General features: G+C 45.7%; 1 protein-coding gene across 9 annotated transcripts in view; it reads right to left on the bottom strand.

Moving 5' to 3' along the window:
• Positions 1-1,577: 1,577 nt before the first annotated feature.
• The window catches only part of LOC139050368 (b(0,+)-type amino acid transporter 1-like), a 30,898-nt gene continuing 5,444 nt past the window's right edge, over positions 1,578-27,031 (bottom strand). For 4 of the 9 annotated variants that reach the window (XM_070526614.1, XM_070526613.1, XM_070526615.1 and 1 more), the window contains exons 2-8: positions 23,513-23,542; positions 21,368-21,539; positions 20,062-20,163; positions 17,949-18,209; positions 14,510-14,635; positions 12,373-12,469; positions 1,578-7,270 (exon numbers count right to left, since the gene is read on the bottom strand). In XM_070526614.1, the coding sequence (XP_070382715.1) occupies positions 6,256-7,270; positions 12,373-12,469; positions 14,510-14,635; positions 17,949-18,209; positions 20,062-20,163; positions 21,368-21,491 (1,725 nt within the window). In that variant the 5' untranslated portion in view covers positions 21,492-21,539; positions 23,513-23,542 and the 3' untranslated portion in view covers positions 1,578-6,255. The remainder of the gene's footprint in view (positions 7,271-12,372; positions 12,470-14,509; positions 14,636-17,948; positions 18,210-20,061; positions 20,164-21,367; positions 21,540-23,512; positions 23,543-27,031) is intronic. The other 5 variants (XM_070526619.1, XM_070526616.1, XM_070526618.1 and 2 more) reach the window with 3 other exon arrangements.

The raw sequence follows: 27,031 nt of genomic DNA on the forward strand, positions 1-27,031 counted from the left end.
CATACTGGTGCCAAGTTTGAAAGTGCTGGAAGGTTCCTCTTTGTGCACGTAATCCTTAGACTCTATGTGCGTTTAATTGCGCATTGACTTACTTTTATGCAATTTAAGTAGGGAAGATTACGTAACATATTCACCCCTGATATGGTGTCAGATTAACGCAGTTGTCAGGTTAAACTGGCTAGGATGCCAGATTAAACTGCATGAAAGTTACCTGATCATATTCCTGGGAGGAGGGGGGGGGGAGGGGCGCCAGTTTTCTAGGAAATACGCATTATTTCGATGGTGCCCCTTGTGTCGTCACGGAAGATGAAAACAGACCACGAAGTGCATTTAGAACACCGCAAAATTAAATTATATTTCACATTCGAGCATATACCCTAAAGCCGGTGGCCTCCTTACCGAGAAAGCTGCATCAAGCAGATAATAAAAAAAGTATGGCTCTCTCGTAATCGAGAGCAGATGTAAACATGAAATGGCTACCGGCGAAGCAGATTGGTTGAAGATGGTACTAGCCACAATCTTAAAATGGGCTTAGTGCATGTTCGCAACGGCACACCCCTCCACACCACACCACAGCACACGAACCTGTTGAACTGAACCCCACCGCAAGTGTCGTCTCGGCCAAACAGCCATCCGCGGCGTCACGTAGCATCACGCCATCTCTCGAGACGACGCAAACCCGGCGCCGCGGAACTCACGGACCGCTAGCGTTGAGCAGGCAACCCTGTCTCAGCGCCAAAAAATGACGATCAAGTGTATGTGCTCGGTATCGGCCTTTTGAACATCGCTATTGGAAATACAAATAAAACTTCAGCGTACTAAAAGTCGCCCAACTTGAGGGATATTATGAACAAACATTCGCAAGAACTGGGAAGCAATATTTTTAAAACTTGTCTTGGCGGTAACTAGCGTATGTGATGCGGCCGTGTACAAAGGTTTGGGGTCAGAGACCGTATGTTCTTCCGTTTTGACTGGTTTCCCGGAAGGTCTAGTTTTGTTCTCATAACTTGGTACATAACCGTTTCCCGAGGCAAAGTCTTTATACAGCCAGAATAATGCTCTATTCTGTTTGCCTGAGTTGAGACTGTATTTGTATGTGCCCCGGGTGTCTTTCATAAATTCGAGGCTGACAATAATTCTTTTGCGTGGATGCTGTAATGATGTTTTGTTGTTGTTGTGTGTGGCGAAGCCAGTGTCAAGCGGGCACCATTTATTACCTTCATTTATTACTTAGGCACCATTTATTACTTCATTTGCTAACCTATTTTGTTTATATCAAGTATGATGTATTACATATGTTATACCTTATATCGTACTTCTCGTTCATACCTCAGTTGTAAGCGTGCCTTCGGGCGAATAAATTTCCTTGTCAACTTGCCCGGATGTTCTCGTTTGAGTGCCCGGATAACGGCTCTGGCTTTTGGCTCAAGGTCACTTGAAGGTGGCTTACAAGAGGTAAAAGCATTTCGTGCTTATTACAAAATACAAAGTCAATATAAAACTGATCAGACGATGTCACATCTTGATGATTTTTCTTAAGGCAGCTCAAGCCCACAAACACACGGACGACAAAAAGATGACACGAAAACTAATTTTATTCGCAAGAACTCCCGTATATATACATTCACTATTCAAGTCACGGCGCATGCGTCAAAATGAATGATAACTATATCGCTAACTGCGTGGGATGATGCCCCACCGCCCGTGCTCATACCTACATGCGTCTGCAGAACGCTATGTTTGCACTATGAAAACATGAAGTGATAAAACGCGTTGACCAAAAGATTGTCAAGGTATAAAATGACGAGCATAGAAAGCTAAGAATCGCTTCAGTAGGAGTTTGAGCAAAACACAATGGGGCACGGAAACAGCTGTAAACGTAAGGCTCCAAAGGTCAGTAAGTCAGAAAAAGAGGAACAAAAAAAGGCGGGGGAGCAAAGAGGACTGTTCAGAGAATGTGGTGCTCATGAACTCTTAGATCAGGTTATTTTTTTCGAGAGCGACGCGGAAGGGTCGCAGACGCAACTCGGGCCATGCTAATCGATTCACGATGCTTGGAAAATTTATCGGGCGAACTGTTCTCTATAGCTTAGGATTATGACAGTCTGGCCTAAAAGTAGGCAACACCCCCGTGTACATGCGGCACAGTGCGAGGCCATATTTGTGCCCTCTTTATTCTTTAAGTTGTTGCCTGGATCCAGTGGGCGGTCATTGATACATCGGTCTGTGTAGCCGATGTGAACACGGCCGCTTTGTGCGCTTGACCTGCCTTAAGGAAAATGATGCCGAACCAACTAGCTCGGATCCCGACCCTTACTCGCTTTCCACCTTGATCTCTGCGTTTATGCCTCCTTACATAAGGAGCTGCTTGTGGAGTGCAAATGTGACATTTAATCCCAAATGGGTTTCTCACTTTAGTGAGATTTAGGAAGAATGAATGAATAAAACCTTTATTTTAAGGAAGGGGACGGCTCTAGGCCGCTGATGGGGATTAGGAGGGAAGGGAATGTGGGTACCCAGACTGTTGGCTGAAACACTTCTTCATCTCAGTCTGGGATCTTCCGCTTTGTGCAGGCTCAGGTGCATGTTCAGTTACGCCGCTTTCACATGGGCTGATCGACCCCTTCTACACTACTCGAAACAGGCCACTTTGTCTGCCATATGTCGCAATGGCTTTCTGTGTTTCAGGGTTAGTTTGTATTGGAATTCCTAGTGTTCTAATGTCTCCGTGTAGTAGATGCTGAATGTTGGATCTCCCTTGTGAAAAAGCTGCACAGCTTCATATGAGGTGTTGCAAGTCTGCTCTGCATGACTCCTGGCAATGTGTACATCGGGTGTAAGTCTTCGCAATCGTAGCTTGTCTGGGTTGGTGCCATTTCTCAAGTATGTGTGGTGTGTATGCAGCGTTGGCCATAACCTTATTCAAGAAAACCTCTTCCGTGCGGGTAAGCCCGCCCTTGTCGTCAAACACATGTACTGATGTAGCTTCTAATAATCTCCGTTTACTGTCTGCTTTTATTTTAGTACGAATGTAATGCATCAGTGCTCTGCTAGGAGAGCCTGCGGCCAATATCTTTAGGTATGGATTTTGGTCCGCGGGGTTAGGCGAGGAAATGGAGTGTGGGGAGCTGTACGTGCAATCAAGCCCACCCGCTTGCGCGGCAGCTGCGTGAGCGGCTGCGTTTCCCCCATCCGTGCAGGTGTGCCCCGGTGTCCATAGGATTTCAACATTTGACCCATTGTCCTGTATTCTCTTTACCTTTTTTCTGGTGTCGTTGGCCACCGCATCATCTGTCGTAGGCCCCGTTAGTTCGGCCACTGCTTCGTACGAATCAGTAAGGATCCGATAATTATTTCGCACACCCTGCTCTACAATATCTCCCATGTCAATGGGAATGGTGTTGACCGCTCCCCTTATAGCTAAGAGCTCAGCGTGCAAGGTTAATTGCACCCCCAGGAAGCTGACATGTGTGATAGCCATTGTGTTGGGGTGCAGATGTGCTAACCCAGGCCATGCTTGCTATGTCGTTTGTGATTGTAGCGTCCGTGTAGATGTCAGTGGTGTGCTGCGGCGTACTTAATCCCAATCTCTTTTCAAATATTTTTCTAGCTTCCGCGTTTCGTCTGGCGATAGGGCGTTGTTGCCTCCGTACGCCCAGTGGTGCCTCTCATGCTGGCGTTATGGTCGCCTCCGCGGGCTCTGGCTGCGCATGGATTTGTTTATCCCATGCCATGGTCTGTTTTCCTTGGGTCGTGTTTTCCAACCGGGATCGCATTCGAATTCGTGCTTCACTGATTATGTCCCGTATGGGTGGAATCGCTACGAGCTTGAGCAGGTCCTCGTTCCTCGTGTGCTTTGGTAGCCCAGTGATCGTACGGAGGGTGGCCCTATGTAACTTTTTGATGTCGCCGAGGTCTCGTTCAGAGAATTCGTACAAGGGTGCCCCGTAAAGAATCCTTCCAACCGCGACCGCTTTTGCAAGCGTTTGGCACGCTTTCTGACGCGCTCCGCCATACTTGCTCGATATTCGTCTAACCATGTGCAACAGCGGTCTCCATTTTTGCTTTAGGGTGCGAATCCATAGCTGGGGGCTGTTGCAGCTAGCAATCTGTGCTCCAAGAATACTAATTTGTCCATTGGCCGACGTAATAGCGCTTTGGCCGACGTGTAAAGTGATCTGCGTGTTTACATTGGTTGCTTTCTTTCCGTCTACGCTGATCAATTCTGTGTTCTCTGGCGAGAGTTGCAGTCCGAGGTTATCTATAGTGTTGCTAAGGCTCAGGATCGCTGCTTGCAGCTCAGTTTGCATGCTCTGTATGTCGGAATAATCCGCCGCTTTCGTCCATATTGTTATATCGTCGGCGTAAATAGTAAAACGGGCTGAAGTGTCTCGCTCAAGACTTTCTGCCACACGTGTCATGGCCAGATTGAATAGCATAGGTCCGAGGATGGAGCCCTGGGGCACTCCCCTATCTAAGTAATAGGTCTTCGGACTCCATCCCGGTGCCTTGCCATGGAGCTGAATTGGTCTGCTTTGGAGGAAGCTACGTATCCAATTGTGTGTTCTTTGGCTAGGGTACCTGGTTGCCAGTTTCTGTAAGATGGCCTCTTGTTCCACGTTATCGAATGCTTTACGCATATCTACTGCAAGAATATAGTCAGGCATCTGTTGGCGAGACTTACGGTTGATCACTCTGCGGAGCAGCCAGAGGCAGTCATGTGTGCCCATGTTCGGGCGAAAACCTGCCTGCGCAGGATGCAAACCCGGTTGTACATATTCGATGTAGTGCTGCATTCTTGTGTGTAGCATTCTTTCTATCGATTTGCAGAGAGTTGACGTTAGAGCTATGGGGCGTAGGTTAGCTGGTTTCGTGTGGTCTTTGCCCGGCTTCGGTATGGGCACTAGTCCGGATTCCCAGGATTCATTGATAATTGTTAAGAGCTGTTCTCGAGCTTCATTGCTGAGGTTTCGAAGTTCTTGCCAAGTCACTCCATCGTGCCCGGGAGCTGATTTCGTTTTGCCTTGTGCAAGGGCTGCTACGAGTTCACCCAGCGTAAAGGGCGTGTCTAGCTCCTCTTTCGAGTTGTCTATCGGTGCGGAAGGTAGCGGTTCAGGAGGCGCCTCGGCAGCATGTGGGAAGAAAGTGTGGATGACGCGGTCTTCCAGCACGGAAGGCTCATCTCGCAAAAAGAGCTCCGCGAGAGGAGGTGCGCCTTTTTTGCTCCCAAGCAGGCTCCTTAAAATCTGCCAGAGCTTTTTTAGGCCGGGTTCCCGGCCAAGCTTCGCGCACGTATTGTGCCACGTGTCTGCTTCGAGTTGTTGTTGGTATTCCTTGATGAGTCGGTATAGATGTTTAAGGTGCATTAGATCTTTGTGACGCTTTCCTTTATACCGGTATTGCTGTGTGAGGCGGTTGACCTTCCGCCGTAGATTTGCAAGGTGCATATCCATGTGAGTTACAGTGTCATCGCATGGGATAGTTTCCCTGGCGTCCGGCCGTGCCTCCGCTATCATAGCGCTGAATTAAAAACTACATGATAGTTTTACCCCATTATACTTCTTTCCTGAGCTCAAGATGAAAAGGACACGACGTCATATTCAGACTACTTGTTGCATAAAAAAGAATGATTCATTTTGCTGAAAAGTTTCGGCATACATTATACTGGTATCGCACTCGCAAAATTTCCCTCGTCGCATATGTGCTATCTGAGATTTGCCCTCGCCTCAGAAATCATATTTGTATCACGTTGATCCCTATCATGCCCGACGGTTGCCCGAAGAAAGCATAGCAAAGAAACGTTTGCATTTTAAAAGAACTGTCCCGAATTAGGGCCCTGATGTCTCAGAAATCAGTCCATAGCTAATCTCTGAAGAATAGTTAAAGGTGAATAGTAAAAAGAGAGGGTTGGTTGATCTTATTTGTTTAATGAATTTTATATTCCTGGAGACCTTCGGAAACGGTTTCCCTATACGGCTTTCCGAGGCTTTCAGGCATGGCTTTTTCAACAAGGCTTAATTGCAATATGAGCGCAAATATTACCTGACGAAATAACTGACCCATGCATAGCAGATGATGATGCAGAGATGGCTGCAAACTAGTCCATCAGAGGTTGCTGGCTGAGATTACAAATTACTGGGCAGAAGCCCAGATTCTTTGGGCAGAGGAAACACGACTTGCTGGCAGTTGCTGTACAATCGTACTCACTACTGTACGACGAATTATCGGCTGCTGCGTAAGATTTGGCATGCGCAACTAAAACTTTGTATTCTCGGAGGCTATGGTCGAATGATTTTTCTTCACGCGTGACGCATTTAAAGGACGCCGTGTAGTCGCATGTTTTTGATAAGACCGTTCCACCACACCTTTCAAAGAATCGCCCTTCAGTTTGTTGGCGGCTTCCACGAAGTACAGTGCCTTGTGAGCGCTTAGATTTTTCTGTGCCTCGTGGGCAGCGGCGGGTAATTCTTTTGTACTGTGTTGAATATTGCACTTCTTTTCATCGAGTACAAACGAGAGCTCGTCGAAACAAGGCATCGAGGGCATTAACTTCTGAAGAGTCTCTGTTAGCACTCGAGCTGCCCGACAGTGCCAACGCATGCCGACGAAGAACAGATAGTAGAAGAGACCCACGATGTGAATGCCCACGATCACTAGATACTCGTAGTAGCTAGTGGGTTGAACTAGCGGAATCACAACCAAGGCGACGGATGACACCAACTTTAGAAGGACTACAACGAGTGGCGCCCTGTACGAACGGCCCCTGTTCTTCATCGTGAAGCGCATCAAGAGAAGGGAGAGCACCACGAAAATGTCCCACAGGGTTTCGACGAACACGGAAGCCTGGATCAGGGCTTGCAGCGAACCGAAGAATACAAAGACGACAGACAGGGCACCCCTGAAAATCACGCACGTAAATGGCACGCGAGAGTCGATAGTGACGAGCGACAGCATTCGCGGCAAGTGTCCTGTCCTGGCTGCCGATAGGACAAAGCGGGGGGCGCTGAAGAACGACGCGCAAAGCGCGCCGAAGACGCTGACAGAGACCGCTACGGGTATGGCCGCGTGGCCCACGGCGCCCCACGTCCTGAGCGCGAAAGCTGAGGCTATGGCGTCGGTGCTCGTCAAAGTCGGGAAGTCCAGGACCACGGCGTAGGAGAGGTTGGTCAGGACGTACATGACGGTTACGATGAGAAGACCAGCCATGAGGGATCGCTGCAGGTTGCGGACGGGGTCCGCCATCTCTTCGGCAATGAAGCTAACGTACTTCCTGGAAAGAAAAATAAATAAATAACGCTTGTGGATGTTGTACCAGCTGGAACTGTTTCATGCAGTTTGATTAAAGAAAGCATTGTTGGGAAGATGAGTCCATATGGTTTAGCTCTGCCTCGGTTTCTTTGTAGAATTCACTGCTGCGAGGAAGCTTAACATGTTCCATTACGCTGTCATAGCGCTCCTCGAAAAATTTTTAAATGCTCCCATGGGCCACGCAAGTAGCGTTTCCGTTTTTTTTTTTAATCACAGCGCTGGCTCAGCTTGCACATATTGTTACGTTGATGAGTGCAAGTTAGGTATCGTAAAGCCGAGCACAAGGGTAATTAAAAGCACGAAAAGGGAGCGAGAGGTGCGTACAAAGATCGCGCGTTTCATTTCAGATCTCAGCAGCCGAGCTTGAATAGCCTTCAAACGAAAAGTGTCTTCGCGATCGGTATTCTCCGCGCGTTCAATGTCACCGATGCTGGGGCCAAAGTCAACCAAAGAAACACGATTCTCCAGCATTCCCGTTTGCTCGCATTGATTTCGTGTCCTTCCTTTCGCTGCTATTCTTGCTCTTCGGCAGCTCAGTATCTATAATAGTTGAACGCCTGTACTGAGGTCAAGGTTGCAAGTCTTTCGTTTTTAAATGTTTAGAGGTAATCGCCTATCGTCCATCTAGGAGCCTAGCCTCCACGCGTGTAGCCCAATGTACGAACGTGCGATGGCGTTTTTTTTTATGCATTTCGGTGAAGAGCTCGTTCTGTAAATTAATGTCGCTCTCTAGACCACGAGGACACTGAAAGAAAAGCTTTAGATGTGGAAAGACTATTAATCTCCCTCCATCCTCCCGTGCCTAGAAAATATAGAAAGCTAGGTTTCACCGCTCAAGTACAGATTGCTTCAGTAGAATAACCTTGTTTTATTGCGAGTGAATGACCTCAGTTTAGAGATCGAATTTATGGTCTTTTCTTGTTAGGCGTCGAGTCCGGGATCAACAGCTGCTACAAAACACGCGCAAGCTGCGCGGGAGAGCTAGTGTAGATGTGCCTCAAGAATTACGTCATCCCAGAAAAGCCGCTGCTGACATTTAGCGTTCCCGATGTGATTCCATCCACCTTTTATTTTAATGAGTCTCAACTATGTTTGTTTATCGAGCTAAAAGGCCATTGCCTTGTATACATGCGCCTTGCATATGAAGGAATAATTCCAGCTAGCCAATTTCTCACCAGTGGTGCCCCTGTACGTGTTCATTTCAACATATTCATTTCCTCCCGGCTTTGGATCTGTGGTGCGGTCGCTGTTTGAGCCAACGATTCCCAGTGATTTCAGAAGGCAATAACAACACCCTACACTCTTAAAGAGTTTACACTCTTTGGGGCTTATCTTATCGTCCAACAACGATAATCGTCATCTGCCTTGCGTGCGTTTCCTTTCTTGAAAACTCGGCGCTCGCAACTTTCCTGTCGAGAATGCTGTGTCAGGCTGATAAAGCGTAAGCCGGTCGTGACTTGGAAGCACCGGGATCGCAGCATTGAAGAACGAAAATGCGGCCAAGGCAGGTGGCGATTATCGTTCTTGGACAAGATATGACCCAAGTGGTGTAAACGTTTTTAAGAGTGCAGCCGATGCCTCCATTTCTGCGCGGATGGCATGCCTTACAAAGGCCAATTGTCTTGCTTGCACACCCGAGTCTCTTTAAAGCGGAGCTCTATGTCTGACCCTCAGAGGCTTTCTCTGCACAAGTAATGTTTCTAGCGAAATTTACAACCTGCATACTCTTGAATGTTGACTGGCAAAGTAGTGACAGTGAGAACGCATGTGTTCTGAGTAATCAAATAATTGACCTTGACATCACCTCATGAGGTTCTCTAAAGCACAGAGGAAGGCTAATGGTTTCTGAGATTATGAATACACGTTTTTTCGGTCAGCTGTGTATGTGCCACGAGATGCTACAGCATTTTTTTTAATGAACAGATGCGTGTGTAGTAGAGGTAGGAACCGTAGGTGATGCCCGCTACACTTTAACTAGCGCAAAATGTTCATGCACACAGTAGTGCAAGTAAGCGTAACTATCTTCTGCGTAATCTGAGAACCTACATCACAACATGTGACATAATATTAGCTCAAATGTGTATCTACAGACGAAAGAGCCTTTAACAGATAAAACATGGTATCCAGAGGCTACTGGGCATATTCTGAGGAGAAACAAGTGGGCAAACAAGCACTAAATTGATCTGAATATGTGTTCCACTTGACTGTGCGTAAAACTCTCATGCGCATTCTTTCATCGACAAGCAACACTGTCCTCTCCTCTCTTCTAATCTCGACGGCCATCTGCTACTGCTGCTACCTGGCGAACGCTAACAAGTTTTGCGTCATTTATAGTCCAACATTGCGTCGGATCTGCGTGGTATTGGCGGGCTTTCTTATGCGTTGCAAAGGTGGAGATGACTGGTACGGTTTATGTTCGCTGAATAAAATCAGCCTTGCACGCACTGAAAGTAACTGCGTTAAATCCCATGGTCCGCATGGATAACGCTCGCGCCTGCTGCAGCCGACGGCAGGTCATTAGTGTTCTAAGAACTGTGACTGCGTACACAGGCCACTGAGGATGGCGCCCTTCCTCTGCGACGCCCAAGATATAGGGACACTGTGTACAAGCGTGTGTAACGGGAGGCCAAGCAGCCACCTCAATGCGCGCATACTATTCAGCGGCATACAGACCCATGCTCGTGGGCTAACGCAAATATAGGCACTGCCGAGGGTTGGGGCATTCCCGTTGCGGTGTGAGCGACCCATACACAGTTTGGGCCTTCGAGAAAGCCTACCCATGTAAGAGGAGGCCGAGTCAGATTCCGCGTAATGCCTGGGGTAAATGGCTCGCGGGTCGTTTTATGCGTTGGCAGAAGAGGACATTGCGCCGGGCCACCTGCACCGAGTCGTGTGAACTTCGAGCAAGAGAACCATGGGGCGTTCCTTTCAGTGTACCACAAAAACTGGATTGGAAGGGGCTGTCACACCGCAGATTGTTGACGCCTCCACCTACTTAGGTTAGATACGTGCTTGTGTAAGAAGTGAGTGATACAATTTGAGCGAGGGGAGTTAAAACGGGGGTAGTGACCGTATTTGTAAGGTTATCTAAACAAGTATGCATATATGACAAGGAAAGCGAGCGAGTCGACAATCGGTCGCCGCGATGGACAATGTATCCTAGTTTTTTTTTCTAATAAGCTTGTATGCTTAAAGGGAAGCTGAAAGGTTTTCCAGAAAAAATGAGTGAAGAGCTGCACGTAATGGTTTTCAACCATCCGAATTCAAATATCGCATCGAAATTGAGCGAAAAAAAGCGCAAACAGCTTTTCTTTCAACGAAAAGTGCAGCAGCAGACTGGGGACAGCTCGCGCGCCTCGTTTCCGCCTGTGATTGGTCGGGCGCCTCGTGACGTCAACAATGGTGTTCGTCCGGACCGACTGCTACCGCTACACATGAAGCACGGTGCAAGGTGGTTTGGCACTGCTGTTTTGCTGAGACGGTAAGGGTAACTTCAAGGGGTGTAAATGGTAAATTTCGAGATCTTGCGTCTCTCTGAGGAGTTCACCGTTGCTCCTTACATGTACGAGCCGATTGCGAGGAGCCGGCCTCTCCAAGAGGCAAAAGATGCTGGTAGCAAGCATTGCTTTCGACGCGAACGAAAACGAAATGTTAGCATTTTCTCGTGTTAGAAATGTTCTTTGGTGAGTATGTTGTTTTCAAAGCTGCATTCAGTGATCTAGTGAGTTCGTTTCCGGAGAAACAACTGTACATGTTCCTGCATGCCTCCTCGTTGAACGTAAGCGGGGATGTGATCGCTGGCATCTGTGTGCTCCCAAAGCTGTCGGGAACCTACACAGACGGTTTACATGCGGGAAAAGTTTTCCGGCTCCTGCAGCACGTGTAGTGACCTTGATCAGCGCGCCATCCGCACGCTACTCGTAACCGGAGCCGTAAAGGCGGCGAATTCCGTCGGCTACGTGAGACGGCTGGTTTCACTGTGCACGAGAGAAGGGACGGCGCAGCGTCCTGGCATGCGCCGGCTTTCAATCACGTGCAAGCTTTACATAGCACTACGTTATGGTAGCTGCATGTAGGCTGTTTCACAACACACGTGCGAGTAGAAAATTAACGGTGCTTTGCGAGGAAACATGCGTCAAGGGTGGGAGATAAACATGCACCTTCCGTTCAGCGTGCTAACACGAAGGAGCTAGCAGTAAATCAAAGTGCAGGTTTGGATGAATTTGTGTATTTATAAGGTCTTCCAAGACCAGTTACCATCGGTCCGCCCACGCCCGTCCCGTCTTTGTGGACTCGTAGCCCCGACCTTTTCGCGCTGCGTTTAGAAAGCCTGCTAGCAGCAAGTCGTACTCTCACTCATTCACGCATTATTGAGAAACTGTGGTAGTAATCGTCGTCACGGAAGTGGTTAGAACACAGCGCTATTGTTCTCGAGCGATTGAAGTTCTTTAGATTCATAGCAGCCTCCCACTTAGCTTAAAGCATCTTGTCTTGTGCGAATTAATGGAACATCGGAATATTGTCGTGGCCGCTGGTGTTCGTGCAACCGTAGACTGCACAGAACGCCGGCATGATCGGCCTTCCAGTTCAATTGATGCTGCGCACGTCAACTACCACTCTACATAACAAAAACAAAGGAATGCAGGGTCAAGCGAAGCAGATGGCACGCATGCAGAAATAACCACCGTCAGGCACGGTCGCGGAGACTGCAAAGGAATGTAGCAGCAGTGCTGACGTCACTATGCCGTGGTTTCCGGTCTCCGCTCGCAGCGTCATAGTCAGCTGCAGCGTGCGGCGTTCGACGGGGGGCGGAGCTATAGTGCAATTTTAACCGGCGATTATGTCACTCCTAAGTGAAAAATCCCCCCCAAAATTTTACCTGCATGGTTTATAAGGTTCCTGCATCCGCATATGAGCGTCTTATTGAATTCGACAGACTCTTCAGCTTCCCTTTAAGACCATCTCCCTGAATGCAAGATGTCACCGGATGGCGACGAAGAATCGACTGCCTTCATGGAAGATCTGGGAGAAGAAACTTCACCATACGCTTCTGTTCTTACTTACCATCCCGAGAAAGAAAGCAGGGCTCCGTAGAAGGCGCTTAAGATTCCCGATGCTGTCACGCTGGTTGAGAAAAAGGGAGCCTCAAGCTCACTTTTACCTGAAAAACAGAACCAGCGATCACAGAACAACTAATTCACCGAGCAGCCATTATGAAATATAGAAGAACTGCGTGCAGTTCAGAAACTCATATTTAATGTTTTACAAAAAAAAAACAAAACGAAGAAAATGAAAGGCGACTGATCGCTTATATAAAGTGTGTGAAAGACGACGTCTTCTTGGGTGTCATCAGTTATCATTGTCATCATTGTGATACTCATCATCATTATCATCATAGCAATCATAAATACTGCCCAGAATAAATTGCATGAATCATTATCATCAACAACAGCATCATATCATCGTACGTATTAGTCATCATAATCAGTTGTGTCACAGTGTTATGGCAAATCAACTTTGCAGTAGTATAGAACTGGCGCATGCTAGTTGGTAAATTTCTGTTAGTACAACAGACGGAAGGACGAGGCAAATAGGTACAAAACACGAAAGCAGTACGTTCCAGATGGGTCCAGCTAACTACACTCGCCCCAGCCAGATGTCGCCTAGCAACGAAGACGCTACTGTCCGGTGATGTTGGATCATTTTCCCTCTTCGCACTTTGCAGGGCATGTTCTTTTTAAATGCATGGGTATTTCTATGCCTACTCAACAAAGAAACCTGTCCGTCACGTAAGGTGAATCAACATAAAGTAATGTTAAAACATTCTATTTATGAAAGCTTTTTTGATATACTCGGCGATGGTGGATTATAAGCCATCTCTCAAGTCACATGTACAGCCGACTTGCTGCATTATAAACATCAGGAAAATTCAGATTTTGTAAAAATTTATCGCCAAGTAGGCCACATCTTTGTTGCGTTTCGGTGGTCACGGGATGCGGCTTCTGTTAGTGCGTTCCTTCAGTGACCAAAAAGCCACATATCTATGAGGGCTCATGCGCTTCACACCACACAACACAGGCAAATAAGCAGTCACTGGTTCGAAAAGGAGGGGTCATATCGGTCTTATCACGGTAGATAGGGGTTCGACACGGATAGATAAGGTGCTCAAGGGCGATAAGGACTTCTAATGGTAGGATTAAGTCTGATGACAGTAAGCCCTGATAACAGTTGATAAGGGCCGGATCAATTCCGATAATGTTGATAAGGACTAATAAGTGTTGATAAGTGTCTTATCATGACCGATATGATTGCTAAGGCCAGGTAAGCGTTTGTAAGGATCAGATCCACAGATTTTTAACACGTATCTAACTGCGCCTGTGTTGTGGTGTGTCTCCATCTTTATGAATACCTCAAAAAGATGCAATTACGACAAGCGCTGTCACTGGATAGCGATGACATTAAAAGTAACAATTCATTGCTGTACATGTTTCGCTGGCATTTTTGCCCATCGGTGCAATTGTAATGTAAGCGGTTTTAAGGCGCTTTTGACAGTGTCCTGTAAAAGGTGTACACATCTATCCATCAGAAGTTAGTTAGACTAATGAAATTTTCACGTAGGCTCATTAGCACACCGTATATTATTTATTTACCTATTCATACTGTTAACCCTCCGTTGTGGGTCGTTACGGGGAGGGTACAATGAATGAAGTTTACATAATACACGTATAATTTCGTAATGCTCGACTAACAAGTGACCACATACTCATCGAAATGCTTATATAAGAATAAAAATGAATCTCACACGTATATCGAGATGCTTATCACGTTTCTGCATTGAATATAGCTCAATATCGCGTACATAGTTCGTTCTTTTTGCACAGTGTCATGCGGTAAACTGTTCCCCAAGCTCACGGTATCAAGTAAATTAGGTATTCTGCGCTAGAAGGACGCTACAAAAACAAAAACTACCAATAAAATAAAACGCGCACTGACTTCCAGCAGTTCGTAAAGCTATCATGGATGATGTTTATTGTTATTTAATATCTATTAACAGCTACGAGCAACACACTTCGTGACTTTGTTGTAGGTAATGCTAAATACACACTGCGTTAAAAAGGCATGGAATGCTTAATGTCCACCAATTGCCGGCCCAATTTGACCCAAGAAATTCATTGATCCACAAATCAAAGGTAAAACCAACCTCTGGCAAGAGAAACCGCTCCTGTGATCACAATGGACAGCAGTATCAGACATTTCACAGTTGACAGCGTCGCCTGTAACCACGACGACGTCTTGTTGGCGACGCAGTTGAGCGCAGTTACCGCACCTGCACGAGGAAGGACGCTTTCAGTGCAATGTAGAACAGACACCTAAGAGCTTTACCTGCCAGTTCAACGTAGTGCGTAGAAAGAAAGGGATGGCTTACGTTTGATTGAAGCACCTTGCGTTGTGCATGACTGAGTTTTTTCGACAGGCTTCCTTCTTATATTTTAAATTCCAACTTTATGTTGCCCTTCAGCCCTCTGCCATTGCAGGGACGCAAACTGAATAATTATCTTTAAGTTGGCCTCTTAACCTACCTGTTTTTCGCGTCTTATTTATCTTTCCCTTGTTGTGGCGACTCTGCCAAACAACTAGACTGTGTTTCTGGTACTGGTGGCTGTGGTTATACTACTTAAACGCTCTTGATGATTAATAGTGTTTTATGGCGCAAGGGCTACGACGAGCAAAGGGCGCCACACTTACACGCTCTTCACCTAAGTTAGTTGCTTCTTTAGAACGAAATATGACGCGTGTACCGAACGACCCGATCGCACGCACTTCCGGCCGTGGCTCCCGTGGGCACACTACTTCCGTGTTTGTTATTTGTGCTCCTTTGTGCAGTGTTACTTTCACTTTGCTTACTCCTAGTTTTATCATTTCTGAGTAAGTCATTGAAGACATTGAGAGAGTCGGCCTTAACGAGGCTTACCTTTCCAATTTCCTTTATTTATGAAACTGAAACTCAACGTTTGGCGCCTTGCGTTACGTTATGAGAGACTAAACACAACGGAGTGGCGTACAGAACACAGCACCTCAGCTTGTGCTGCAACCGCAGCAGACTCATTTCCTTGGACCAGGTACCATAGCTCGGCGACACCGAAAAAAAAAGATTACTCGCCATCTCCGCCCTGCGTTAATGGATGCCCAGCGGCGCTTCTGAAAACCACCACTACAACCGCTGAAGGGGGCATGCAATGCTTTGCTACTCAATTGCCCCTCCGGCGTATTATTCAGCCACAGGAGAATGCGGACGGGCGGACTCACCCTGTGCTGCAATTTCACGGCAATACCAGCGCCAGAATGCCTCCGCTGCTCGTATTGCCGTTTCCTTTCCCTTAGCCGCTCCTCGTATTCAGGCTGCTCGTCGGGAGTCCTCAGTGCGCGTTGCCTACCCACAGCGGTGCGGCAGACACAGCGAAATCAATTGCTAGGCTGGTTCTTTTAGACATGCCAGGCTGGTAACGTAACTCTCCACATCGCAAGCTGCTGTCGCCACGGCAGCTTGCGCAACATTTACCCAAACCGGGAAATGTATGCGGGGAGCGCCACATGCTTCGCTTTGTTATCAGGAACGCCTTATCATCAATGATGTGGTTTGGACGCTTGTTTCGCGCTTGCTCGTTATTGAACCGATGGTTTTCTGTACGCTCTATGCGCGATACCGAAGAATGTATGCACTTATCGGTTCAATCGCTGAAGGTATATATAATTTTTTTTGCGTCACGACGACGCCCCGAAAGAACTCGACCAACTAGAGGCTAACAGCGTCGCTGTAAAATGTATTTCGATGTACCGTAGCCATGCTGTCACATTGTTTCGGCGCTCAGAGTAAAACCATTGGGTGCCCTGTTCATCATCATCATCATCAGCCTGGTTGCGCCCACTGCAGGGCAAAGGCCTCTCCCATGCTTCTCCAACTACCCCGGTCATGTACTAATTGTGGCCATGCCGTGCCTGCAAACTTCTTAATCTCATCCGCCCACCTAACTTTCTGCCGCCCCCTGCTACGCTTGCCTTCCCTTGGGATCCAGTCCGTAACCCTTAATGACCATCGGTTATCTTCCCTCCTCATTACATGTCCTGCCCATGCCCATTTCTTTTTCTTGATTTCAACTAAGATGTCATTAACTCGCGTTTGTTCCCTCACCCAATCTGCTCTTTTCTTGTCCCTTAACGTTACACCTATCATTCTTCTTTCCATAGCTCGTTGTGTCGTCCTCAATTTGAGTAGAACCCTTTTCGTAAGCCTCCAGGTTTCTGCCCCGTAGGTGAGTACTGGTAAGACACAGCTATTATATACTTTTCTCTTGAGGGATAATGGCAACCTGCTGTTCATGATTTGGGAATGCGTGCCAAACGCACCCCAGCCCATTCTTATTCTGCTGATTATTTCCGTCTCATGATCCGGATCCGCCGTCACTACCTGCCCTAAGTAGATGTATTCCCTTACGACTTCCAGTGCCTCGCTGCCTCTTGTAAATTGCTGTTCTCTCCCGAGACTGTTAAGCATTACTTTAGTTTTCTGCAGATTAATTTTTAGACCCACTCTTCTGCTTTGCCTCTCCAGGTCAGTGAGCATGCATTGCAATTGGTCCCCTGAGTTACTAAGCAAGGAAATATCATCAGCGAATCGCAAGTTACTAAGGTATTCTCCATTAACTTTTATCCCCAATTCTTCCCAATCCAGGTCTCTGAATACCTCCTGTAAACACGCTGTGAATAGCATTGGAGATATCGTATCTCCCTGCCTGACGCCTTTCTTTATTGGGATTTTGTTGCTTGCTTTATGGAGGACTACGGTGGCTGTGGAGCCGCTATAGATATCTTCCAGTATTTTTACATATGGCTCATCTACACCCTGATTCCTTAATGCCTCCATGACTGCTGAGGTTTCGACTGAATCAAACGCTTTCTCGTAATCAATGAAAGCTATATATAAGGGTTGGTTATATTCTGCACATTTCTCTATCACTTGATTGATAGTGTGAATATGGTCTATTGTTGAGTAGCCTTTACGGAATCCTGCCTGGTCCTTTGGTTGACAGAAGTCTACGGTGTTCCTGATTCTATTTGCAATTACCTTAGTAAATACTTTGTAGGCAACGGACAGTAAGCTGATCGGTCTATAATTTTTCAAGTCTTTGGCGTCCCCTTTCTTATGGATTAGGATTATGCTAGCGTTCTTCCATGATTCCGGTACGCTCGAGGTCATGAGGCATTGCGTATACAGGGTCGCCAGTTTCTCTAGAACAATCTGTCCACCATCCTTCAACAAATCTGCTGTTACCTGATCCTCCCCAGCTGCCTTCCCCCTTTGCATATCTCCTAAGGCTTTCTTTACTTCTTCCGGCGTTACCTTCGGTATTTCGAATTCCTCTAGACTATTTTCTCTTCCAGTATCGTCGTGGGTGCCGCTGGTACTGTATAAATCTCTATAGAACTCCTCAGCCACTTGAACTATCTCATCCATATTCGTAATGATATTGCCGGCTTTGTCTCTTAACGCATACATCTGATTCTTGCCAATTCCTAGTTTCTTCTTCACTGTTTTTAGGCTTCCTCCATTCCTGTTCAAAGCGGGGAAATCTTGTACTCACAGATGAACGTCACTGCGAGCAGAACGCTGACCGCGTACGGAGGTGGGCAGTCAGTATAGGCGAGACTCAGAGCATACGTCGAGAAAGTGAGGCCCTGAGTGGCTCCCATTATCGGGTCCGCTAGCGTAGCAAAGCTCCAGGCGCACATGAAGGCCGTAAGATCGCCGGCCCTGCCCAGAGCCCTGCCGGCAGCGACGATGTAAGCGTAGTCACCGCCGCAGGCTGGTAGCACAGCTGCTAGTTCGGCGTAGCACAGGCCACCTGAAGATCGTGGCAGTCGTAAATACTTAGAAACAGCACTGTGTAGCATTGATTGAACAAGGAATGCACAGTAGGAAACCGGTTTGGATGATTTTATACCGTTAATCTGTGGGGGCAGGTTTCGCGTACAAACTAGGGATGTCAAAATGCAGACGCGAAGTCAGATTTCCGGCTAAATTTGATTCATCTGGATATTTGCGGCTTTATGTCGCGTATATAAATTATAATAGAAATATATAAATCATATTACATCATATCGTATATAAATCAGATTAGAAAAAAATTGCACTAATGTAAACACAGAATATACATCAGAGACCGTTATGTTTTGACAGTACTTGGCTCATAGACTAGTGCTGTCTGGGTGTCTCACTCAGCGAACGCACATTTAATTTTCGCGATTCACTTGTCTGAATGCAGTATAGTTTAGTCTTCATATTACGTGTTGTGGAGGGGATGCGATCTTTACATCACGTCCCACCTGGGTCCACTCTGTGTATGGTCAGTCCAGTCATGAACATGAACTTCAGCATGATTTCGAAACACACATTTTACACTTTGATGTACATGTCACTAACGTACTTAATGAAAGAATATGAACATTATCAATTTATCTGCTGCTGCTATAGCAGCCTATATTGAACCTTCCCGTATACTTGCGCTATGGCTTGCCCTGCTCCGCTTGGAAGGAAACCTCATTTGAGGCTTGGTGGCAAAACATACGAAAAAAGACTTTGTACTGCAGAGTGGAAAGGGCAAAATGACATACAGGCTTGCAGCAGTGCAACTTCCGTTGTTCGGTTGCCGTCAGCCCCGATAGGCGACCGGTGGCAGATTGGTCCCGTGGAAACACACGTAGAATAAAGATCGCTTTCGGTTGTGTAGGGTTTTGTGCATTTTGTGTGCACGTAGCGCGCACTGTGCGCCTCATTTCCCTTCTCGTTATTCCCATCTGCGGTGGCGTGCCACCGTGATAACCTGCACAGCATTCACTTAAGATCCCTCTCTTTTCGCCCATCAGAGTGCCGACATTTGCCTCAAGATCATCGCCACTCGCCACCGCTCATGTGCCAATGCAGTAGAACATCCCCGACGTCTCCGCTTGTGTGAGCATAAACTGTACCCCTATGCAGTCCCCTAACGAACGAGAGCACAGAACACTGACAAAGTGAAGTCATTTTCCCACATGGTATCCTGCGAAATCTAAGGCCGCTTGGCAACAGATTCCTCAAGAGGGAACTCATTTCCCGGTCACTTGTTTTGGGCATGAAAGCGCCGTTTATTTCGGTGTCAAACAGCCTTCTAGTGACCTTCACAGATCGAATCCGCTCCGCTTAGGGCAGTAACCATGTTGAGTTGGAGCAAAGAGAATTACGGAAGAGTAGAAGCGACACATCACTTCTACAAATCTAGGTGCCGATGACAGGAGCGATAAAGGGCACACCATGAAGCCTCCACAGCAACGAGAATGCCATTTCTATATGTTTTACTCAAACGTTCAACATCGAAAAATGTAGTAGTGATATGGCGTCATGGTATTTTTAGTGGTTTTGATGTCTTCTTCCGTGCTATTTTTCATTTTCATCGAGCCTCTTTCTTATAGGGGCCCGTAAATGAATGCTTTTACGCCGGCCGACATCCTTGCATTGAAAGAAAGAGCTGATTGTCTCAGACACACAGAATAGCTGACATTTTTTTTTGCAGGTTGAAGTGATCCTAAGAAAGGGCAAAAGTTATACGATGAAATCATTGTTTCGTTGTGTTGAATACTCTTTTCCTCGCAATAAGTAAATTAAGTCTCGCAGCAACTTCGTTGATCTCGTATCTAGTTTATGCCTGGTAAAAAACTTACCCATCAGCGATAGCATTCCACTTAGACACCATATCAGGAGCGCTACTCCAACCGATTCCGAATTTCGAAATATCAAACTTGGTGTCACGAATATCCCAGACCCTGGAAAAACACAAGAAAACACCCTTATTTTAAGATTTTTCAGCCAATAACACAATATTAAAAAACCTCTTGTGTTGTTTGTTGAGGAGATTTCATGCATGGCAGCTTTTGTCAACAATAACTCTGTTTGGGCGTCTCTTTTCACATCAAATGTGTCACCATGAGTCAATCAGTCGAGTCTTTCACATGAATTTATATAAGATTGGAGACGTCTGCAACGTGCAGATGCGCTTGTCCACTAAATAGGATGATCATGGAGGCGGGTACAACACAGCAATTATTCGAATTTCAAAGGTGTGCCTGCCATATGCAGTAAGTAGCAATTACGTCAGCTCCCACAAACTTTCGTACGCGTAATTTCGAAACGTCACACGATAACGATGCAGAAAGAAACTGCTGGTGCCTTTCATTTTTACGTTCTTCAAAAAATTGTGAGTTGTCGTTTTCATAATGTTTCGCATCTAGTCGTGCATAGAAAAATTCTCAATAAGTGCATATGAAGCCAAATATGCGTCGTATTCACCATGGATGGCATGCACTGCTTTCAGGATTGTACACAACACACACAAAGGAAGAACAGCTAAAATCAATCGCTTGCGCAGTGATGCCCGCTAAGCTTGTCGAGGAAAGAACTATTTTTTATATTTCGTATATTTTGTATTTTGTATTTCGTCTTGTCTCTGTCCGTGTCTTATTATGCAGCAGCCTCTTGATACACTGGTTATGCTTAGCGTTATAAACAAAATGTCAAAATAATTGAACAACAGCTGCAGCGGCCAGTGCATTTATAATAATCATATATTTGTTGATTATTTGTAGTTACTGCATAATAATCAATAGAATGCATATATATTTCCTTGCTACGGAGCGCAAAGAGAAAATATTGTCTGCAGAGACTGAGCAACAGACTGAGCACAGCTACAATAATTACATGCTTGCAGGCCTTATACAGCGCAAATGAACGTGTGGGTTTTTAGATGAAAAGAAAAATAATGTTGCTAATTTCTTTTTACCTTTTTGGTGGTGTAGCGTTTTTCTAAAAAAAATACCTGCGAGAGAGCCATGCCGAGGAAATACTGTTATAGAAAAGCAAATGCCTTCAATTGGCAGTGAAAACGTACAGAGAATTCGAAATGCGGGATGCTGCACATATGGCGGAAAATATGTTGGGGCTTCGAATAAAATGCTAGTTTGGTGCAGAGACCTACGACGTTTCCAACCAGGACAGCAGTGCCACCGACCCAGCCGAGTTGCCTCTTCAAACGAATGTGGGCGTCATCAGTGGCTTCCTTCGCATCTTTTGAACCTTGCTCCATCGCTGCGCCCATGTGAACGCTGAATTTCTTATCTCGGGTTTTCTTCTCGGGCACATTCCCCTATGCACGTAAGAAGAATGATACCTATATTGGCTGTTCTCGATTGCAACATGGTTATTTCCAGTACAGAGCAATTAGGCTTCATCAACATTTAATTATTCTGCACTACAGCGGCTCAGTGAAATTTTTAGCGCTTTCTAGTAATTATAATTGATTGCGCTGGTCATCTGGAATCATACATGTAGCTAACAAAATCAGTGGGCGTACCATTAAATAAAACTACGTTTTTTTTGGAATGGCTTGTTCCACCTAAGTCGCTGATAACATTAAGGAAATTCATCACGTTGCTTAGCTCACCTTACCTAAACGTTAGCTTTTCATTGGTTGCCACGTAAGGTAATCGTGCCGTTTGCAACACTGCCGTGTAAACAGCGTTCCATGCAAACAACAAAATGTACAAGAGATAGTGTATTTTCTTCAATGTTAACGCTTCAAAATGCGAGTTTTGAGCTGTTCCGTTCAAGACGGGCAAAGGCAAAGCGCAAACCGCGACATATTTTGCAGAAAGGGAATAACCAATCGGCGTCGAAATTAAGCAAGCTATAAAACCTACTTGTTATATCAAGGCTGCGTTCTCATTTATTTAAATCTAGATTGAGGAATTCAGAATGATTTGTGCAACAGGAAGGGCCTTCCTTTGATCAATGCCGAATTTGGAACTTGAGTAAAGGAAAAGTGTGCGCTTAAGAACACGCCGCAGCAATGGGTTTTCGTTGTGATTCTGTGACCGCTATTACCGCTTAAACTGTTTTGTCCACGTGCATAAAAACAAAACGACAATAATAAAATAAAACGGCTTTAGAATGTCCGAAGCTTTTAGTACTAATACATAAGCACTGCATTCGCATTTCTTGTCGCGTGAGTGAATAAAAGATACTGTTTTTGCAAGAATTTTATCCAGTTGCTACTGTCCTAAGAGAAATGGGGATAATGTTTCATTGGCCACTAAAATACAAGAAAAATGTTATGAACATAAACATTTTGACAAACATACCAAATATAACGATACAGAATGCATGTGGGTGGCTTGTTTGAAGAATTGCTGATCTACAGACGTAACGTCAAAAAAATATCATCATGCAAATATATACAAAACTGGAACGCAGGAATTTAATAGCAACTTACTGACTAGACAAAATCACACACCGCAGAATTAATTTCTTGACATGGCAACCAGTTGACAATCTGACTTTACATGTTCTTCTCACAGCGAAAAGAAAATAAACCAAATTGCAGTACAAGAACCAAGCTGGACATTTTCGCTACAACGTTTCCCACCGCACCATAAAGTGACGGCCTGATCTTAATACATAAATATCAAGCGACCTGCTATACCCAAAACTTTGACTCTCTAGACTTCGGGCATAGCATCTCCAGCACAGTATTCTTCGTCAAAATTTTGAATGGCATGGTTTTGTTCAACTGACGTCACAGTAAGGTATAAATGGAGCACACATCACCAGACATCGCCGACAAATATCGTTCCTGCAGGGCAGATCGGAAGCCAACGAAATATTCTGCCAGGGAGGGGACGCAGACGCACCTATCTCTATGCGTTTGGGAATGCGAAACGCCAAAGTAAAACAGACGGTCTTTTCGTTTTACAGGTGGCAAATTCTGTTACTGCACACTATTTTTTAGGTATCCAGTTTTACTCTTCGCTTCTTTCCGTGTTCTAGCATGTCTCCCGCGCTATTTTCGTTTGCCTAGATCTATTTTATTTATGCGTAGCCTTCAGTTCCGGCGATAACACAGCCACAGCAGTTGTGCGAGAAGGTGGGCAAAAGCTGCCTTTTTTTCACAAGAACAATTTACAAAAACAACTGTTTTTTTCCCGCTAACTTTGTTTGAAGCTTTATTTTTGAAGATTCGAAACCCGGCATACCAGCTTAAAACATGTGGCTGCTGCTGTGGCAATGTTCACCTCTGTACGTTATTGCGGTTACCAACGGGGAAAAAGTAGTGGCTCTCACCGATGCTTTCCAAAAATTGCATGCGACGATCTGCAATGGAAGAGCAAAATGCATGTGCTGAAAAAAAACAGGTTGGCAATACGCAGTGCGGTGGTTGATAAAACAATGAGGAACCCACCTCACGGCCCTGCAAGAGTGATTGTGCAGCTAAGTTCTTGAAACTCGACACTATAAATGCTGTGGGGGAATGCAGTGTAGTGCTAATTTAGAGAAATGATAAGAATGGGAGCAATAGTCAATTCGATAGCACCCCGCCGCCCGTAGCCATGCTGCAACAGGATTCAAATCAGTTCATGGGCTGCTAATTTCTATACGAAAGGCTACGGACGTCACACCTCACGTCTCAAGCTGATATCAACGTGGAAGCTTTCGCAGTACTTAGTAATCTATACCGTGCAACGTATGCGGGGAACGCTACGCGTTTCACTTTGCTGTCACGAAAGCCTTATCATCAATTTCGTGGTTCAGGCGCTTGGTTTGAGCTTGTTCTTAATTGTAACGCATACTGTTCTGTATGTTGTAGGCGTGATTGCAAAGAATCTATGCACGGTCCCTTCATTTTGCTGGGTGCTGGTAGCTTGTGCCTTACGGGGGTATGAGCTATTGCTTAAGGGCGTATGAACCATTGATGATGATAGTTTTCGACATGCTGTTCTGTATGTTGTATGCGTGATTCCCAAGAATGTAAGTACTTTTCGCTTCACTTTGCTGGGTGGTTGCAGCTTGTGCCTTACGGGGGTATGAGCTATTGCTTAAGGGGGTATGAACCATTGATAATGATAGTTTTCTACATGCTGTTCTGTATGGCGTATGCGGGATTTCAAAAAATGTAAGAACTTTTCACTTCAATTTGCTGCGTGGTTGCAGCTTGTGCCTTACGGGGGTATGAGCTATTGCTTAAGGGGGTATGAACCATTGATGACGATAGTTTTCGACCTGCTGTTCTGTATGGCGTATGCGGGATTGCAAAGAATGTAAGAACTTTTAGCTTCACTTTGTTGGCTGCTTGTAGCTTTTGCCTTACGGGGGTATGAGCTATTGCTTAAGGGGTATGAACCATTGATGATAGTAGTTTTCTACGTGCTGTTCTGTATGTTGTATGCGCGATTGCAAGGAATGTAAGCACTTTTCGTTTCACTTTGCAGAGTGCTTGCTGCTCTGCCTTACGGGGCTATGAGACATTGAATTTTTTGCTTGCTTACGGGGATATGAGTGCTCAGTGATCACGGGGGTATGAGCCACTGATGATGATTGTTGTCTGTCGATGGAGGCGAAACAATCCCGGTATCCTAGCCATGTACAGCTTCGCTGTTAAAACACGCGAAAAGCTGCTGCATTGAAAGAAAACTGTGCAGTTTATTAGAGGGTTCATAGAAATTGTTTTATGCCTACCGACACCCCCCCACACACACCACATTAGAGTTCCTAAAAAATCAAACGACTTATGAGGCGCTCCTTTAGGCTAACGTGCCATGGCGATTCCTCTCAACAGTGGTTCGATTGAAGAGCCGACGACGCGCTCGATTCTATTCTTTCTGTTCAGTGCTCTCATAGGTTCGAGGGTCGCAGTAACTTTTGGCTAAGGTAGTATGGTGCCTTGTGCTCGCTCGCAGGCACTGAAATATGCAATGGTTAGATGTTTTGGTAGCTTATCATTAAGATGAATACCACGAAAACTTGGTGAGGAACGCCGATGCGGATGCATTGTTGAGTAACAAATGTCAGGCTTATAACGTAATGTATAGAAGGGCCAGAAAGGCAAAACCAGACTGAATGCACAAGGCTAAAACGCAGACCTGCAGAAATAAACAACAAACGCACCCGTCCCTCCCTCCCCCACCACACACGCGCAAAAACTGGAGATTCAATAAGCACGAATTCGTTTATGTCTCATTTTGCAAGGGAAGGCAAACAGACGCACACAAGATATTTTCTGTGAATGTCAAAGCACCTCCCTATTCCGTTGAACTTACTGCATATGATCTCTGACAATCGCGGTTCTTCGAAAATTTAAACACGCATACGAGGTTCAACGTGTCACGACATATTCTTTTATATCGTGTTAGGCTTTGGTACTTTCGTAGATTTCATTGAAGGCATTGTTTAGAGCGTAGGGCATACGTCCACTACATGTATTTGAAGTGTATATGCAATGTAGGTTCGAGCGATCACGTGTTGGCGATCAAATAAAAGTTCCTTCTTTAGTGATGGATCTGCGTCGTCCCTTATCGTGGTACTTTCATGTTACTTAGCTAACAATGATCAAAGGCGCTGGAGTGAGTCAGATTATTCCCTGAACTTTTGTGTGGACAGATGTCCATGGGACGCTCACTTTGATTCTGATGTGCGGTCGTGAGTTTGCGTTAGCATACTTTGAGAGAGTGTTGTTCCGAAAGCAGCGCCGATTGTTTGTGTTTATAATAACGTGCTGCTCCGGGCGTTAGGCGAGCATTATAGCTTAACTGGTGTCCAGTAACTATGCTTTTATTGGGAAGGGGACTCTGGAATAAACGGTGAAAAAGCAAATGTTGCTGGAAATACACTCAATCTTTGCGATGGCAGAGGCGCATTTACAGCACTCGTATCACTCGTGGTGTAGGTTTCGCGTGTTATGACAGAAAATATGCGATTAGGGGGCGCCCAAAATACATTTAGAACAATTACGTGAACTTGCCTGTTGTCTCCGCTGAAAGGAAGTGCACCCATTAAGGCTCGCGGATGTAGTCATTGCGTATTATAAAACAGTAACACGTTTAAAGAACAAGAATGTTCCCTGCGGACTTTGCCACGTTTGCGTAGAGAAAAACGAAATCTATCCACGAGAATAAAGTAGGTGCCACCGAGCAACTATACGTGATCGCTACCGCAGCTTTCATTTTCGATCTTGCGTTTACAGCAAGCTCACTATTTAATCTCGACCCTGGTCACCATCCATCGTCACGGCTCACGAAGAGGCTGTGGGTTTGGGACGGGTTGGCTGACGGCCTAGGTCATGGCGAGTGAACACAGGTTGCAAGCATATGGTAAAAACAGACTGTCACATCGAGGATATTTTTCTTTCCTACCAGTTCCCATAACCCCTGTAAAAAAACGATAACTGCCACCCACGAACGCTGCTCATTCTGGTGAATAAGTCTCTTGGAAGCCTTTGTAAATTTCTTACGCGAACAGCAAAATTTTTAGAGCGAACATCTCCTCGTCCACCTCTGCGGAATTCTGTGTCGGTCATCGGTTTTTCACTTTATGCTCACGTGATCCAAGCTTCAGAAATTACAATGTACTGTAAATGAGCGGACCTCTTTTCTGAATGCGCAAACAATAAATCGTTTCATTAAGGGAATGACACCTTTGGTTCATAGCGGCGTATAAAGCGCCAAACTACGTTGTAAATGTTTTGTTTTACTTAATATATTCCTTCATATCCCGTCGTGAAGTCATAATATAACACATAATTAAGCACTACCAACGCTGGGAAAAAATATGAAGTGATCCACAAAAAGAAACCGAGGCGCCTTGTCT

This window comes from Dermacentor albipictus, chromosome 10 (genome assembly GCF_038994185.2).
Source record: "Dermacentor albipictus isolate Rhodes 1998 colony chromosome 10, USDA_Dalb.pri_finalv2, whole genome shotgun sequence".
NCBI lineage: Eukaryota > Metazoa > Arthropoda > Arachnida > Ixodida > Ixodidae > Dermacentor > Dermacentor albipictus.